Source organism: Dreissena polymorpha, chromosome 8, assembly GCF_020536995.1.
Source record: "Dreissena polymorpha isolate Duluth1 chromosome 8, UMN_Dpol_1.0, whole genome shotgun sequence".
NCBI lineage: Eukaryota > Metazoa > Mollusca > Bivalvia > Myida > Dreissenidae > Dreissena > Dreissena polymorpha.
This window is the reverse complement of record NC_068362.1, coordinates 77,210,822-77,229,588: the sequence shown is the minus strand read 5'-3', so window position 1 is coordinate 77,229,588 and position 18,767 is coordinate 77,210,822. Positions and strand designations below refer to the sequence as shown.

General features: G+C 33.8%; 1 protein-coding gene across 5 annotated transcripts; it reads right to left on the bottom strand.

The window, feature by feature from the left end:
* Positions 1–5,443: 5,443 nt before the first annotated feature.
* On the bottom strand, positions 5,444–18,414 carry LOC127842685 (uncharacterized). 5 transcript variants are annotated; one of them, XM_052372320.1, is made up of 10 exons: positions 18,201–18,414; positions 17,806–17,857; positions 12,421–13,900; positions 12,125–12,181; positions 10,591–10,635; positions 9,006–9,041; positions 8,727–8,768; positions 8,006–8,115; positions 6,860–6,907; positions 5,444–6,250 (listed from the first exon to the last, which is right to left on the bottom strand). In XM_052372320.1, exons 3-10 carry the CDS (start codon positions 13,550–13,552, stop codon positions 6,170–6,172), a joined length of 1,551 nt encoding a protein of 516 aa, XP_052228280.1. In that variant the 5' UTR covers positions 13,553–13,900; positions 17,806–17,857; positions 18,201–18,414; the 3' UTR covers positions 5,444–6,169. The 5 variants fall into 5 exon arrangements, 4 of the variants coding, with proteins under 4 accessions (XP_052228280.1, XP_052228281.1, XP_052228279.1 ...); XR_008031825.1 differs by lacking the exon at positions 18,201–18,414 and having other exon boundaries at positions 12,125–12,138; positions 17,806–17,979; XM_052372321.1 differs by lacking the exon at positions 17,806–17,857.
* Positions 18,415–18,767: the final 353 nt, after the last annotated feature.

Genomic DNA, 18,767 nt, shown 5'->3' with positions numbered 1-18,767 from the left:
CATTCATCAGTCCATAGATCGGCGGCATAAAAATAACCAAATTTTCGAATAAGACAGTTTACATCTTTTGCAAATGACAATCAAACATGTCTACAATAAAGGTGGTAATAACAGATTGCTATGTAGTCCCATGAGTGATCAACAAGACGCGAAGCGTATCGAAAATACATGTAGTCCTCAAGACACGCAACACTGCAACTTTCCAGGAAGAGGCATGGAGATAGTCTCTAAGTCCGAAACGTTTTATACTATGAAACTAAAAGAAAAGGTTTAAAATCACAAGTATTCGAACTATGAGTGTTGGTGTCACTCGCGATAAAGGAAAAAAATTTCAATGTATAAAACATTCTTAACTGTCTATTCTAATTTGATTTGCCGGTTTGATGATTTGAATAGGTATAATTACAATTGGTAACCGCCGGTTTTAGTCGCTGCTGAATAGGCAACATGCCATATTAGAAGTATACAGTTGAGACTCGGACAGCACGCACCATAGTCGATTGTCGCCAAAACAAGTGTACGATGTATACATATTCGGGACCACAGGGGCGTCGAAAGCAAATTGACATTGGGGCGGCGTCGGGAGTGGGTATGGGAGGAGGTATCACCCTGCCGTTGGTGGGAGTCCGCAACATTTTTCAAATTTTAGCATCAAATGGCGCATTCTGATGCGTTTTTATGCCTGATACCTGACCTAATACACGTCTTTTGCAGACATATTCTGAATGACAAAAGTTGTGACAGACAGACGGACGTTGGTTCGGGTCAGGATTTTTTTTTCATATTTTAGCATCAAATGGCGCATTCTGTGGCGTTTTATGCCTGATACCTGACCTTATACACATCTATTGCAGGCATATTCTGAATGACAAAAGTTTTGACAGACAGACAGACTATGGAGAAGTGATATATATATATGTCGCAGTTTGTCCTTTGTAGCAGGCGACACAACAATAGGGATCATATGGTTTGAAAGAACGTTCTTCGGATTTTTTTTCCCGAAATTCCTTTTTGGAAATTTGAAATTCGTTTGTTGGTTTGTAGTAGACATATTGAAATGACACAAAAAAGTGGTAAAAAACGTTAAATAAGTTTTTTAGAATTATCGATTTACTTTGAGTTATTACAATTTATACAGGTATCTTGAGGTATCTTTAATTTTGTGATAATTAATGACTATCGGATATTGGCACATTTGTTTCATGTCATACTTTCCTTTAAATTAATAAAAAGAAGCAAAGACTTAGATCATACCGACAATATTAAGATTCCCAGGTGTAATTACTCAAGAATAAAGGGATTATAAAAGAGACCTATCAATTAACAACATAATTGACACGTACATTACCGCGGGCGGATTATGACAATAAACAATACACGTGTCATAACCGCGAAAGCGTGATTACCTTGCTTTGTGGTAAAGATATTTTCAAATATACGGGTATTGAAATAAAAAATAAAATAAAAAAGGTCTTGCCGAAATTTCATTTTTGCCTCAAATATTGGGGCGGCGTACGCCGCGCCTGCAGCCCCAGCTCCGACGCCTCTGGGACTAAATATAGCTTGATAAGCACAATACACTGTAAAATATGTGTAAAAAAAGAAATGAAAATCACACGTCGCATATAAGAGACTTTTATAGTTTAATAGCACTGCACATATCACATATGAACATCACATAACCAAAAGAACTAAGGCATAAAAGCAATACTTTTAGAAGTATTGTGAATCAAATTAAAACACACATATGCATTTTTCCATTGTACTAAATATACAAGTATTAGAAATCAGTTTCTGTTCAACTGGTATAACTCTGGTACTGACCTGAATAACTTCTATGACTTATTGTCAACGAATGATTTTGAAACTATTAGAAAATTAGCAGTGTATATTTTCTATCTTATGAATTCTATAAAAGACTAGATACATGTATCAACATTTACTTCAATACAATAATAGTGTGACACAATTCTGCAGTCTCTGTATATTACATGATATGTATGTAAAAAATACGCAGTGTATGTTTTCTATCTTATGAATTCTAGAAAAGACTAGATACATGTATTAACATGTACATCTGTACAATATTGCAATGACACAACGTGATAATTTCTGTATATTACATGGTATGTTTGTGGAAAATTTGCAATGTATGTTCTCTATCTTGTAAATTCTAGAAAAGACTAGATACATGTATTAACATGTACATCTGTACAATATTGCAATGACACAACGTGATAATTTCTGTATATTACATGGTATGTTTGTGGAAAATTTGCAATGTATGTTCTCTATCTTGTAAATTCTAGAAAATACTAGATATACATACATGTATTAACTTTTGCATCTGAACAATATTGCTGTGGCATAGCTTTGCAATTTCTTTATGTTACATGGTGTGTATGTAGAAAATCTGTGGTGTATTTTTTCTGTCTTACGAGTTCTGTAAAAGATTAGAGACTTATTGTCTGTATACTATCACTATGACGTAACTTTGTAATTCTATATATTACATGATATGCATGTAGAAAATCTGCAGTGTATGTTTTCGTTCCTATGAATTCTGGAAAAGGGACTAGATACATGTGCTAACATTTACATCTGAATAATACCACTAACATACAACTTCCTGTACATTGCATGATATGTATTTTGGGCCGGAGGCCTCTGTTTCTTTAATAAAATGTTGACTTGACTTGACTTGACTATAATTAAAAATCTTGTTCCGATATAAAGTAAACCAAACAAACAAAATCATACTTAATTGCTGTAAAATTCAAACATCAAACGATGTATTAAAACAATTGATATCAATACATCAATAAATTATAAAACACGACCACTTTTAGTGTTTATGCTAAACCTACACATATTTGATAGAACTATATCCTATATGTATGTATAATCGTGAGCGATTTTCAAAGACACTAAAATGTTGTGTACTTGCATTTATTGTATGTTTTACTCCAGTCAAATGCTTTTATACGTTAATGACCTTGAATTCCATAGTATTACGATTAAAATTCTACAAGGCTGTTTTCTCGTGCGTGTCTGTGACACGGTGCCTATACCACGTGACTTTTTAAGTTCTGTGTTGGGAGAATAAAGCGCGACCCAGTAAACATTTTTAATGATGTCTTTTTTAATATTTCACCATTTTTAATGGGATAAAGTGGAAAGCCCGCTCATTCGTGAGAGTTTTTTTTATAGGTATCATGTTCTTTTTAAACAAATATTTTTTCAGTAAAGTGCAACCGCGCGTTTGTAATATGAAGTCCCCACACTGATCCGACATTTGTTTAACCGTTCAAACGCGCGGTTGCACTTGACTGAACAAATACTTATTTGTTTAAAAAGATCATGATATCTATAGAAAACTCTTACGGATGAGCGGGCTCTCCGCTTTATCCCATAAAAAATGGTAAAATATTACAAAATACATCACTAAAAATGTTACCTGGGTCGCGCTTTATTCTCACAACACAGATCCGAAAAAGTCACGTGGTATAGGCACCGTGTGTGATTAGTTCTATGTTAATCGTGAGGATCGACATGTCATTCAATTGGTTTAAACCGCAATTATTATCATCGACCGTTCCAATGCGGTGGCTCCACCTGTTCTTGTTTCTTGTTTTATTTGTAATATCGAGTTGAATACCTTATTTAGTGAATATGTCACGTGTCTTAAATAAATACCATCGGATATTAAAGGGGCCTTTTCACGCTTTGGTAAATTGACAAAATTGAAAAAAGTTGTTTCAGATTCCCAAATTTTCGTTTTAGTTATGATATTTGTGACGAAACAGTAATGCTGAACATTTACCATGCTCTAAAATAGCCTCCATATGCATCTTGTGACGATTTAAAAACCTGAAAATTATAAAGCGTTTCAACGCGACACGATTGAATAATTTGGAGAGTTCTGTTGTTGTCATTAGATTTTTGGAACTACGAGGATCGCTTTTATGAAGTATAAAGTTCTTTTTTCATTGTGTAAGAAAGGATGGCCGAGTGGTCTAATGCGCAAACTTTTTACTCAATGACTCCACGGGTCAGTGATTCGAGTCCTGCTGCGGGTTACCTTTTTTCTATTTTTTAATTTTATTCTTGATTTTGTACTGGAGCTTTTTAGATCCAATGTTTACATTTATCAATATAAAGCATTTAATGTAGGGATGTCAACGAATATCCGAATATTCGGTCCCGGACCGAATATTCGGATACTGTTTTCCGAATCGAATATTCGGAAGAAAAAATAAAAAATCGAGTAATTTCAAAGACTTTGTATTCGTAAAATTTGCTTCAAACATTGTCAAAAAAGTTGTTCCTCGTGTCATAATGTTTATTCCGTAGGCGCGTTAATGCGTCGCTATGGTGATGACAGTATACCGGTCATAAATCCCGCTAACAAAGCCAGACACTTTGTGTCAAAATTATGATAGGTGCAAATCGTGTCGGCAATCAAAACATCGACCTGCACTTGATCCAATGACTCGAATTACATTTAAAATCATCAAAGATTAAATGAGTAAAGGAAAAGCCAACTTTGTGTAAAAACAAATAAGACCGTATGGAAATTAAAACACCGACCCGTATTGATCTAATAACTCGAATTACATTTAAAATGATCAAAGATTAATTGAGTAAAGAAAGAGCCGATTTGGTGTGAAAAACAAAACAGATCGTATGGTTATAATCACGTTGTCCAATCAAAAAAGCTTTTAGAAAATAATTTACTCAACCTCTAATGAATATTTGCGTATCGTATGGTCCAAACATTAATTAATTACTCAATATTCAATCAGGTATTATACTTAAAGAAATGTTTTTTGTATTTCACCCTCATTTAATTGAAAATATTATAATTGCTACACGCATAAAGTAAATATCTGTCCAAGCAAAATGCCACCTACGCCTTTCGCTGCTTGGACGTATTTCACGACGTCATCCGATAAGAAGTCGCCGATCCAAGTGTCTTTTAAACGTGGCAACTTTAAAAGACTGACTGTTTAGTCTGTTAAACAGGTTCAAAGTGTGTTGTGTCTATGTACATACTAAGTAATTCGTTTAAGTTCAGCTTTAATTATATGTAGATCTAACTGTTTTGTCATGTAATATTTTGTCGTCATGTAACATTATGTTTCTCGTTCTATTGTTGATGTACGATATTAATAGTTTAAAAACAGTTTTTGTCATTCAATTTTAACAATAAAAAGTAATCAACAACATCAGCTTCGAATTAACGACGGCAACGCTGTGTCAATATTTAAACACTTCCGGTGAACTTCCGGTAAAAACGAAAGTAGAATTCATGGAGTAATGGTACGGTAAACAAAGTTGACTTTTTTCCAACAGATGTTGACCGAATATCCGAATATTCGTTCGGAAGGGTGACCGAATATTCGAATACCGAAATCGGTATTCGTTGCCATCCCTAATTTAATGACAAACTTCAAAACATGCCAAAATCTGTGAAAAGGCCCCTTTAAGAAGAATTATCTTCATTTAATTTTCTGAAGTTTGACTTTTCATCTAGATTGTGCTTAAGTTTTAATTTAAGAAATATATCACACAACAAATATATCCTTATTTGAGAGTACTAGAAGCAAAACTGCCATCAACACATGTCGTTAACCGGTTTGAATACTTGTATTACCACTTTAAAGGGGTAACCCTATCGTAAATCATTTTTATTTCTATTTTATTATGTATGTTTTCTTCTGTTTTGAAATAGGCAATATGTCATAGTCAATTTAAAGACTAGCAGAGGTTCACACGTCCCCATAAGTAGTGTTTCTTAAAATATAGATAGTTTGGAAAGTTATGGCATATATATGTACATTTTTTACGACGGAAGTTTCTCTCGTATATTACAAAAGTTAAATGAAAACAGTTTTACCGACTTACTTGCCCAGTTTTTAGGAGTAATTGTAAACAAACAACGTTTATTTGCATTCAACGCAATATTTCTATCTTCTGTGTTCGTTCATTTAACGACGAGTGTTCAGTTGACTTCATACAGCTTGAAAATCAAAATATTGTTCATTTAAGCTAATACGCTATGTTCGAGAAGGCTTTCTTCAACATCCCGTACACACATGAACTCGTCAAATCAAGGAATCCGTGTAAACTGCTTTTGTATGGAACTCATATCGATTATTCAACTGTTTCATTTGGTACTTCTCATGTATACTTGTAACTTATTCAAGGATATGCCGTGTTGCATGAATAAATTACGAGTCGACATCCTCTGAAATGGATTAAAAGTAATCGCAATTAACGTTTTCTTAAGTTATGCCTGAACTAATTGTTTACTAGGTTTTATGATATGTTAATGCATCGTATCATCACAAGTAAATATCGGACTTTTTGAACCTTTACCATTTATTCTTAAAGGGGCGATGTGTACGTTCGCTTGCTTATTACACTTTTATATTGGAATCATTTATTGAGAGATCAGAAATATTTGTAATTTCTTTATTTATATGATTGTTGTTATTTTAGTTAAACTTATCTTGACACATCTGGGGGCCTATTTCCCTCCCCTAAATTCATAATACACAACTATGTTTTTCTTGTAAACAAATTATCATTGAGTCTTTAATTCGTATAATTATGTAATAACACGGTTGAATTTCACATTTATCTTCAAATAATATACAAGCTAAATGCTTATTATTGAAACTTTATGAGTTGATACAATATTATAGTAACATCTATTTTTTTATGTACATCCTAATTTTAAACAATAATAGCAAAAGATGTAACAATATTTTAAATGCTTTAACGTACAGGTGCTTATTTGTAATTACAGATTTGCGCATACGTGCCTACTGCGAATTATATTGTTATTACTTACCTGGCATATCTCCATCAAGATCTGGGTCTGAGTCGTCGTTACCTGAAGCTAAAAGTATAATTTCTGTTTAATTGATAACAGTGTATTTCTATATTTTATGATATAAATCAATGTTAATGTTAAATTCATTACCACCACCACTGATGTCATCAACCATCTCGGATGACATCTTAAATTTCTCAAAATGCTAAGCGATATTAGGTGGTCTGTATTTAAAGCAATTCCTTTTAACAAATCAAAGCCCATTAACAATACAATCACAGATCTTTACGATGATAAAGACTGCAATATACCAAAGTACAGTTATGGTAATGGATTGTAGAAAAACTTACGAACATACAATAAATTAAAGTTTGTAAATAAATTATCAAATATAAATTTGTAACATCAGTACGTGTACAGTTATCAAATAAATGCACGGAGATCTTTATAGTTGTAGGACATGCATCTTATAATATTCGAATATAAACTACCGAGGAAACAGTGCATATTATACAAATGATTGTAAACTGTAAAAGGGTAGCGAGAAAGATACTGTTCACGATATTTATCACTGTTGTTTTTATAATATAACACTTCACAAGACATACTAGCAAAAACAAAACGCGCTTGAATAAAACATGGGCAAATTAAATTGGCATCATCTTTTGGAAGATTGTTGCATGCACATATATCATTATACAATCTTTACTGGTTAGCAAGTGTCACGTGTAGCATGCAAACTATATACTTATTCCAACGTCAAACCGGGCTCGCGTTCATAATGCGTTCTTTTGATAATCCTGGAAACAGTAGGATCCCAATGAACGCATTGAGAACGCAATAAGACGGCTTTCAAGAAAGCCGATGTTTGCAACCAAACGGCGACTACTTTTTCATATTAAAAGAAAGCAGCAGGCTAATAATTCATAAAGCTTCCTGGCTAGAACGCCGTCGGAAAACAATGGTTACGTCACAAACAAAGCAGCCGAACGGGTGTTGTTAGTTGTACAAACAACCCAAGTACATAGTGTGAAAGCCATGACGTCGGCTTTGATCTACGCGAACGCATAATGATTGTTGTATGACAGCAACAAAAAATGCCAAAGGCGAAGTTTGAAAGCTTTTCATATGGAAGGAAAGCAGATAGTAGAACAACGATGTTACCGCTGATGGAACACGAATATCTTTACGACGCAATCGGCTTGCCACCATAGATTTTCGGCGTTTATAGAAGAAAATTACAGTGTTGGTCGTACTAAGGGCACAAGTCCGGTCTAAAGGTAATTTTTCAAAAATAAATTAATGTAAACAACTACAAATGTGTTCATTTTAAAATGCTTATTTTATAATTATAAATAATACTAAAAGTGTTATGCAGCATCATGAACACATTGGAATTACCATTTGACAATGATGTAAACGTTACTTATATTTAAGATTCAATCATTAACAAACCCAGTGAATCGTGTAATTGCTTGATATTCTTACCAAACCGTACCCATTGGTTACTTAATTAATAAAAAACGCATATGTCTGGTCCTTCTTTTACATTCTTAAAAGATATGTCTGTATTTAGAACGTGTGCAACTATACAATGATCAAGTTCACAGAACTGCATATACTGATACTTAAACTGCGAAATATGATTTAATAAACCAATAATATTAAATTTAGATAAGTTATTTTTAAGTATATACATAATCATTATTTAAAAACAAGTATGCGTTATGCTTATCTTGATATATTAAATTGTATTATTTTGAATACTTCATTCAATCAAGAAAAAGTTCTTTTATATTTCTATTATTGTTGTATCAGCTTAATATTAAGTAACTTTTCATAAAATGGTTCGCATACTAAATTAAAGAATAAATTAACTGCTTACGAGTCATATCTAAATTTGGACGGGGCTCGGTCGCTTCGATATCTGAAAACAAAAGTAATATTTCTATTCTAAGATCGGATTTAGCACGTCATTACAATTCTGAGATTGCAATTTCAGTGTTACATGAAGGTCATGAATTAAAAACTTATTTCGGAACATTACAATATGTTTCAGCTTGTAATATAATGTTCATGATTGAATCGCTGATCTTTGTTAATTATAGTAACGCATTGAAACAGACAAGTATATTCCTTCAAATTCCTTCAAATTCAAACTTACCATTTGGGTAAAGCACATTCCCAAAGTGCAAGGAAACTGGAAGAAAATACAGATAGTGAGAATCTGATGCAAATAACCACTTATACAATATAAACAAGACTAACAGACCCGTACATGAATAATAAAACAGTTTTAAGTTCTCAGAACGTGTTAGTTGTTAACAAAAAGTTCCACTAGTTATGGCAGGATGCATTTTGTTTTAATTTTTAATCTGCCACGTAAGAAACCAAAAGAGTATCCCGGAAACGACTGAAGTAATATACATATTCTACAAATGGACCTAAATCCACATGCCGAGTTTCGTCAACGCAAGTAACATTCTGAGTTGTCTCAGGGCCTATAATTACTTATGTCTGACAAAGCCATTGAAATAACGTGCATTCTACACATTCACATACTGTGTGTCATCAACTGATCTTGAGTCATTTCTGAGATATTAAATTATTCAGATTTGTCGGACAGACGGTGGACAAACAAAGGTGACATAACGCACGCGTTTCCCATATCGCCCTTTACCCGCAAACCGAGTTTCATCAACCTAACTAATGGATGTTTTAAGTTGTCGCAGGATCCAGATTATATTATTCACTTATTTTTTTAAATATTTATACATTTTGTTTGACTAAATACAGTGCATATTTCTCATATGACACTCTACACGCAGACTGGGTTTCATCAACGTAACGTAACATATTTTGAGATATAACAGGTTCAAGATTTTCCGACAGACAGACGAGCAAAACGTTAATAACGTCCATATTTCATCTATGGCCTTACATCCACATACTGAGGTCTACTTAAATAATTTAGAGTTATCGCATGACCCACATTTTGTGAACGGACAAGAGGACTGAAATACAGACTGATGAATAAAAACTTAAATAAAGGGCATATGTTCATGTGGCAGTCTTTCAGCAGACCAATTTTTATCATGCTTGTTTACACAAGTTTTAAGTAATCGCAGGATCCATATTCGTTCGGACACACGGAATCACGGACACGTGGAAACTCGGACACACGGACGGACCGCAGAAACCAATAGTCTTCTCTGGTTACACAGGTAGGGGGCTAATTTGTAAGTTTATAATAGCACTATCCAATTGGCGACTTATTTAACATATAAGATGTATAATTTAAACTTTCACCGACATTGTAGTTCAACTAATAAATAGCACCAAAAGCGGAGCTTTGGGGTCGCAGAGTAACTCTATATGTTAACCTCAATATCAATTATGTTAATGTTCCATTAAAACGTATGGAATTTATCGTGTTATTTATTTAAATGTATTTAACTAATTTATTCTCAACTTTCCCGATTTTACGTAATAATTGTTTAATTAGTTTTTTTTGAAATTTCAATTTGTTAATGTATTATTTAATAATTTAATCACTCAACAAGATAGGTTCAAACAAATGCCAATGTCAGCACAGTGCATTACTGCGACTTGATATTGCACATAATTAGAACATACTATGTACGTTGTTAAAGCCGTTTTGGAATCATAACACTATTTCCAGTTTTTCAAATCAGCTCTTGAGTGTATTTATTTAATTAATTTGTATGTGTACATATGTGCTTACTTACTTTCATAATACACTCCGACTGGAATGTTGTTTTGATGGAGGTCAACTAAAACATAAAACGTTCATGCTTAATTACACTCCGATCTTTACGTTTCAACGTGTTATTTTTCTTTAAGTTAGCTCGATCTCAATAAACTAAGCGCCTACAGCATATATTTAATACTTACAAAATGACACTTGAATTGCAATAGCAGCAATTAAATCTGATTCAAATATGAGTTGTTTTTTTACTGCATTCCAATATAAACATATTCAGCACATGACAGTTCCTGACACATCACAAAACGCAGAATATAATCGAATATGATTTAACTGTCGACAACGCCCTGGAACGGTCATCGAAAAGCGATCGGGCTTAGACCGGTTAATGAAGCTCCAACGTCTCTCTTGGCGAAGAGTTATGTTCAAAGAAAACACTACATATTTAGCCCAAAGCCTAACTATGAAAACAAATATCAATAAAAGAGGACAGAAATTGAAAAACCAAAATTCTGAGGCATTAAGAAATGAAAATGAAACATTAATCATCAACAGCTTAGCTTTAAATAAAATGAAATAATACCATAGCATAAAATATTTAACTATTTATTTCCTTCTCAAGAAATATAATGACAATTGAAAATACCATAGGTATGTTATTAAATGTCCGATTACAAAGCTTGTGCTGTATATCATCATATAAGTATTTATACGATTAATACATCCGAAATTAATTTATTAAAATACAAATATTCCTGCTAAATTCAGCATTCAAACCATTCAATAACGTGAGTAAGATGCTAGACAGCGTTGAGAACGCCAACGAATACATTTAACTTTCCTTTTTACTACGATTTTGAAAAATCAAAATCCACTCGATTAGAAAGTAATCTACAAACGCGCAAAAAGCACCAAATACCGGCCATTTGCCAAGCAACTAAATTAACGCTAACTTTGCATCACATTATAAGAAACAACTCTGTTACATCAACTAAATAATGTAGCAAAAACATGTATACTACAGCCCAAGCACATAAATATTAAAAACTGAAACATTAAGTAGTATTCACTTACATTAATTTATATTCATTTCGAACGTGTTTAGCTTATAACTGTCAAATGTTGGATATAATATACAAGTAGTTTTAAGGACATATTGTAATTGTAAAATTAAATCTTATCTACACATTATAGATGAAATATGTAAGATAACTTTTAATGCCATATTGTTTCTGTTAAATGAAACCGTATCTGCACATACTTCACATTTTACATATTTACAGCACTAATAACGGAGGCCACGATATAGTTTAAACCATGCAACAATAGCAAACACTTAATAGTCATGAACGAGAGCTAACCATGCGAAGAAAATGTCAAATCAAATTATGCTAATAGTACATATGTATTTGCATGCTGTTACATCTTAATTAAAAAAAAGAATTATGAGTACACGTTTGCACTTCCAATAATATACAAATGAGAGTACACTATGATGTACATCAAATATGAATGTTATACTGAATATCAATGCACCTTATTTAAGCAACGCTCACCTGTTCCTGTGTTGCTATTTAAAGAGACAATCGTATCGTCAGTATGATAATGGTTGTCTATAAAGAAAACAGTATATACAATTTGTATTTTTCCGACTTGCGATTTGTTAAATTTATTGATTAACAAACATACAATTGATCAATGTACAAGAGAAAATTACACATTATTCATTGTAAATGTTTTACAAAATTGTAATAATATCAAATAAAGTAGATATTTATCTGATCATTTATATAACGTTTTCAGACAGGCGATTCTAAAAACGTGTTTTAAAATGACTTGTATTTGTGCTTACTGGTGAATTGGTTGTTGCCACGTTCATCAGTATAGTCTGCATTTGATATATCTTCATGTAGAGAGGCGTTCTCAACGTTTGCACCGTTTGAAACTCCCTCTTTTACCTTTATCGCTCCATCTCCGTTGCTGGCGCTCTGACTCTGGGAAGGATACTCAATATTACTCTGTGATGTAGATGTGCTTTGGTTGGTACCCACTTCTTTAAGTTTGGTATTCACCTCTGCTTTGTTATTTGCCTCATCATTATGCAACTGGTTTTCCTCGTTGGATGTGAAGGATGTATTCCGTTTAAGTTTATCCTTTAATGAATAATTGTTAACAGAGATTTTGTGGAAAGTTGTTTTGAAATTTGAAAAACGTGTCAAATCAACTTGCTGACTTATATCTGGATCAATCACTATACTGTCTGGATTGGAATCGCAATCCGCTCTTAACGTGTTATCTGCAATCTGAGAAATGAATTTTACTATGTCCATTATTCCAATCATAAACATAATATTTGTGAGTATACGCGATACCCCTGCTTGTATCGTTTCATTATTGTCTGGACATTTATTAACCAACGCAACTTTGCTAGATGAAATAATACCGTCTTCTTCACAATTATTTGTAGAATCTTCGGTCGCATGCGCTGCTTCACCGGCTTGGCTATGAGCTGTTTCGGTGTAAATATTGTGATTCAAAACAGCAGTTGAATGTCGGAAAACATCAGCTATTTCATCAGAAACTTCGGTGTGATTATTGTGACTCACATCAACAGTGGAACCTTGGACAACAGTAGCGGTTTCATTGGAAACTTCGATGTGATTACTGTGACTCTCAACATAATTGAAAGCTAGGTCAACAGAAGCTGTTTCATTGGAAACTTCGTTGTAATTACTGAGACTCACAGCAGCATTTGAACCTAGGACAACAGGAGATGCATCGTTGGAAACGTCGTTGTGATTAATGTGACTCATAACAGTAATGGAATCACGAACAACAGGAGCTGTGTCATCGGAACCTTCGGTGTGATTACTGTGACTCACAACAGCATTGGAACTTCCAACAGCAGGAGCGGTTTGGTCGACTTCTTCGTTTACAATACTGTTGTTCTGGCTTTGACTGGTATCTAATATTCTCTCTGCCATGACTTTATCATGTGCACAATTTTACTCTTTTCTTTGAAATTGGGTATGTTTTATTTCAAATCTCATGGGTGGCGAAAATGCAAGTCATATAATGTTCTGGTTTCAGTTGATCTTATGTTACAAACGTTATAAGGATTTATTATACAATTTCCATTAGAGTACCCTCGCTCGGATCACCAGCCAGTTTTGAACCGTAGTTTCCAAACGCAAATCGTACGATTTCATGTTTACAAGTATTTACTTGTATTCTTCACGTTTCAGTGTTAAATGACTTTACGTTTCTGGACACGTTATGCTATCGCAAACAGCTCGGCTGAGTTGTATGCACTGCTGCGTCAATAAATGTTTCTGAAAGATACATGCACATTGCTCACATTAAGTCATTCTAAATGATCACAACATTCATACTTACTTCAATTATTATTGCTGATAATAGTGTTATGAATACTAGTTCTAATACTTCTTCTACTTCTACTACTGCTACTGATATTGCTACTACTACCGATACTACTACTACTACTACTTCTACTACTTCTACTACTACTTCTCATACTACTACTACTACTTCTACTACTGCCAATTCTATTGCTACTTCTAGTGATACTACTACTGCTACTACACTACTACTATTACTACTACTACTACTTCTACTACTTCTACTTCTACTACTACTACTACAACAACAACAACAACAACAACAACAACTACTACTAATACTACTTCTACTACAACTACCCCTACAACTACAACTACTTCTACTACTACTACTACTACGTATACTACTTCTTCTTCTACTAGTACCACTACTACTACTACTACTACTACGACTACTACTACTACTACTACTACTACTACTACTACTACTACTACTACTACTACTACTACTACTACTACTACTACTACTACTACTACTACAGCTACTACTACTACTACTTCTACTACTTCTACTACTACTACTACATATATTTCTTCTACAACTACTATTACTACCACTACTACTACTACTACTACTACTACTACTACTACTATTACTACTTCTACTACTTCTACTACAACTACTACAGTAGACTCTGCCAATACCGGACTCTTCGAATACCGGAACTCTCCCGATTCCGGACGGTCGGGCCAGTCCCGTATTTTCTCCTTCTATTTCTTTGTTAAAAAATGTTGAATAAACCGAACTCTCTGAAAACCGGAAACCGGACGGGTATCTCCGTAAATTTGGTCATTTTCAACGTAAAATACATTGAGTATACCGGACGGTCTAAATTCTCAAGATGCCCGAGGCGTGAAAATATCAATACCTGGTCAGCACAGCGAGTGCGTTGTCACACATTTTGCTCGCGCAATTATCAATAATTTAATTAAACATACCATAAAGGTGTCAAATCGTTACCGCGCTATGGGAGTCCGATTAAGTAATGTAAAACAAACTGTGAATGTCTATAATTGACATGCGGTAACACCAAAAAGTGATTGACTCGATCGTTTTATTAATTATTTATTATCGCCTATGATAAACAATGTAATTAAAAAAATTAATGCATGCCGCTGCGACGATCACTTTCTTGTGATCTTCTCGAGTGTTTTAAAAGATCTTATAGCCATGTTTTTAACGCAGAAATGGTTGTTTAATTGTTTGTCAGATAAAGTGTTAGAAATATAATAAATATCCATCCATCTGTGTGCAAATTCATTCATTGCCGTTTACTAATTTCGAACGCATCTAAAATGTCGCAGCCTCCAGCTAAACGCAGACGCGTAGAGCTTACGTTAGAGGATGGCGACTTCCTGGTAACGGCAGACACCCTCCTTAACATTGCAGAAAATAAGATCGTAAAGGAGAAATGTGCTTTCAAGCAGAGAGTGATCTTGGACTTTTTCGTGAAATCGTAAACTTCAAGAATTTGTAGGTTTTGAGATTATGAATATCTTAAAAAATAATTATGACGCTGTTTTTTGCTTGTGTGTATGTTTTATGAAATGTGGTACACGTATGTATTGAATAATAAATCGTGTATCTACAACAATCTTATTTGTGTCGTCACTCGCCTATATGACAAATTCCACGTACGTACATGTATAAAGCACCACGCTCACTTTGGGATTAATCAAATCAAGTCGGTATGGAATTTGTTTTGCTTTTAATCGATTAAAAACACATTTTTTAAGAATGCAATTGACATCATCAGTACCTGCGTACAGTTATCACATGGTACATGTAAATGTATATGGTTTGTTTTATTTCTATGTGATTCTGTACACAATACATACCATGTATCTTTCGGCAATATGAAAACTCTTGGTAAACCGGAACTCTCTGAAAACCGGACGATCAGGCCAGTCCCGAGACCGTCCGGTTTACAGAGAGTCTACTGCAGTAGACTCTGCCAATACCGGACTCTTCGAATACCGGAACTCTCCCGATTCCGGACGGTCGGGCCAGTCCCGTATTTTCTCCTTCTATTTCTTTGTTAAAAAATGTTGAATAAACCGAACTCTCTGAAAACCGGAAACCGGACGGGTATCTCCGTAAATTTGGTCATTTTCAACGTAAAATACATTGAGTATACCGGACGGTCTAAATTCTCAAGATGCCCGAGGCGTGAAAATATCAATACCTGGTCAGCACAGCGAGTGCGTTGTCACACATTTTGCTCGCGCAATTATCGATAATTTAATTAAACATACCATAAAGGTGTCAAATCGTTACCGCGCTATGGGAGTCCGATTAAGTAATGTAAAACAAACTGTGAATGTCTATAATTGACATGCGGTAACACCAAAAAGTGATTGACTCGATCGTTTTATTAATTATTTATTATCGCCTATGATAAACAATGTAATTAAAAAAATTAATGCATGCCGCTGCGACGATCACTTTCTTGTGATCTTCTCGAGTGTTTTAAAAGATCTTATAGCCATGTTTTTAACGCAGAAATGGTTGTTTAATTGTTTGTCAGATAAAGTGTTAGAAATATAATAAATATCCATCCATCTGTGTGCAAATTCATTCATTGCCGTTTACTAATTTCGAACGCATCTAAAATGTCGCAGCCTCCAGCTAAACGCAGACGCGTAGAGCTTACGTTAGAGGATGGCGACTTCCTGGTAACGGCAGACACCCTCCTTAACATTGCAGAAAATAAGATCGTAAAGGAGAAATGTGCTTTCAAGCAGAGAGTGATCTTGGACTTTTTCGTGAAATCGTAAACTTCAAGAATTTGTAGGTTTTGAGATTATGAATATCTTAAAAAATAATTATGACGCTGTTTTTTGCTTGTGTGTATGTTTTATGAAATGTGGTACACGTATGTATTGAATAATAAATCGTGTATCTACAACAATCTTATTTGTGTCGTCACTCGCCTATATGACAAATTCCACGTACGTACATGTATAAAGCACCACGCTCACTTTGGGATTAATCAAATCAAGTCGGTATGGACTTTGTTTTGCTTTTAATCGATTAAAAACACATTTTTTAAGAATGCAATTGACATCATCAGTACCTGCGTACAGTTATCACATGGTACATGTAAATGTATATGGTTTGTTTTATTTCTATGTGATTCTGTACACAATACATACCATGTATCTTTCGGCAATATGAAAACTCTTGGTAAACCGGAACTCTCTGAAAACCGGACGATCAGGCCAGTCCCGAGACCGTCCGGTTTACAGAGAGTCTACTGTACTACTACTACTACTACTACTACTACTCCGACTACTACTACTCCTACTACTACTGTAACTAATACTACTACTACTACAACTTCTACAACTTTTACTACTACTACTACTACTACTACTGCTACAACTACTTCTGCTGCTACTTCTACTTCTACTACTGCTACTACTACGACTACTACTAGGAATAACTACTTCTATTGCTTAAATTAATACTACTACTGCATGCGTTAAATACTGCTAGTACCACTATTTTTAACAACAACATCAAAAGAATCATGTTACATCACTCCTTTTTCGAAAGACATATTCTTAAATTTTAAAACAAGGCAAAATATTGGAAAAACATTTCGTAATTGAAATCGAAAGTACGTTTTTACTTGTGTTATTTGAATTTGTGAGATTTTGTATTGTATATGGTTTTATAAATTGCATGTAAAATATATAACTGATAATGCCTCTTCTAAATCTCTTGATATTATCTTGTTATGTTAACCCATACTTAATGTTGGTGTATGAATTGTTTTACTTTTAAAAGCATACTTAAATCAACATGTCCTTACGTGTTGCAGGTCCTGAGAAGTCTTTCTGAACAAGACGTTCCTCCGAATTTATCTAATGTAGACAAAAAATAACTTATAACTTAATTCATTGTGAGTGTGTTCCAGTGTCTGAAACAGTAGTTGTGTTGTACTTATTCGTTAACTTCCAAATACTATACCATCTTGCATATTACCAATGGAAAGAGAAAGTGCGTAGTAAACGTTTGAGTTAATGGCATATCACTTCCTCAAATGGTCAAAAGTGGGTGGGGTAATTTATACTAAAAATTTCATATATAAGCATTCTATATTAATTTTGGAACAATATGTACAAATAAAATAACATTTATTTCAGTGATACATGCATCATTTGTAAATAAATCTTTCCAAAATAGTCAATAATGACATTTTTTCACCTCATAAACCACTTTCTTCTTGGGAGTTGTAGGTCCTTATTTTCTTCTTGTATTCATATCTCCACTGACAGCAGCTGGAACCTATACCACTGTAGAAGATTATGTTAGAGTATTATTAAATATAACTCACTAGAAACACTTAAACAAGTCTCCTTTATAAAGTCATTTTTTAAGAACAAAAAGTAAACAAATGGAGTCAAAAATAGTTCTCTTGAAAAAGTATGGTGGGCCAGAAATGACAAATTATTAAAAAGAAAAGATATATACAGAAATTTGGAAAGCATTTCAATAAATTCCCTTTATAATGATTTTGTGTATATTAATAATAGTTTTATGTTTCCCACATAATACTGGGGGACATATTGTTTTTGCCATGTTTTTTTTTTCAAACAAACTTTAAAATCGGCCAGAACTTTTGCAATATTGAATATAGCAACTTGCTATTTGGCATGCATGTGTATTTAATGGACCTGCACATTTTGATTGGTAAACCTTCAAGGTCAAGGTCATCATTCAAGGTCAAAAGTAAAATATATTGGGGGACATAGTGTTTCACAAACACATCTT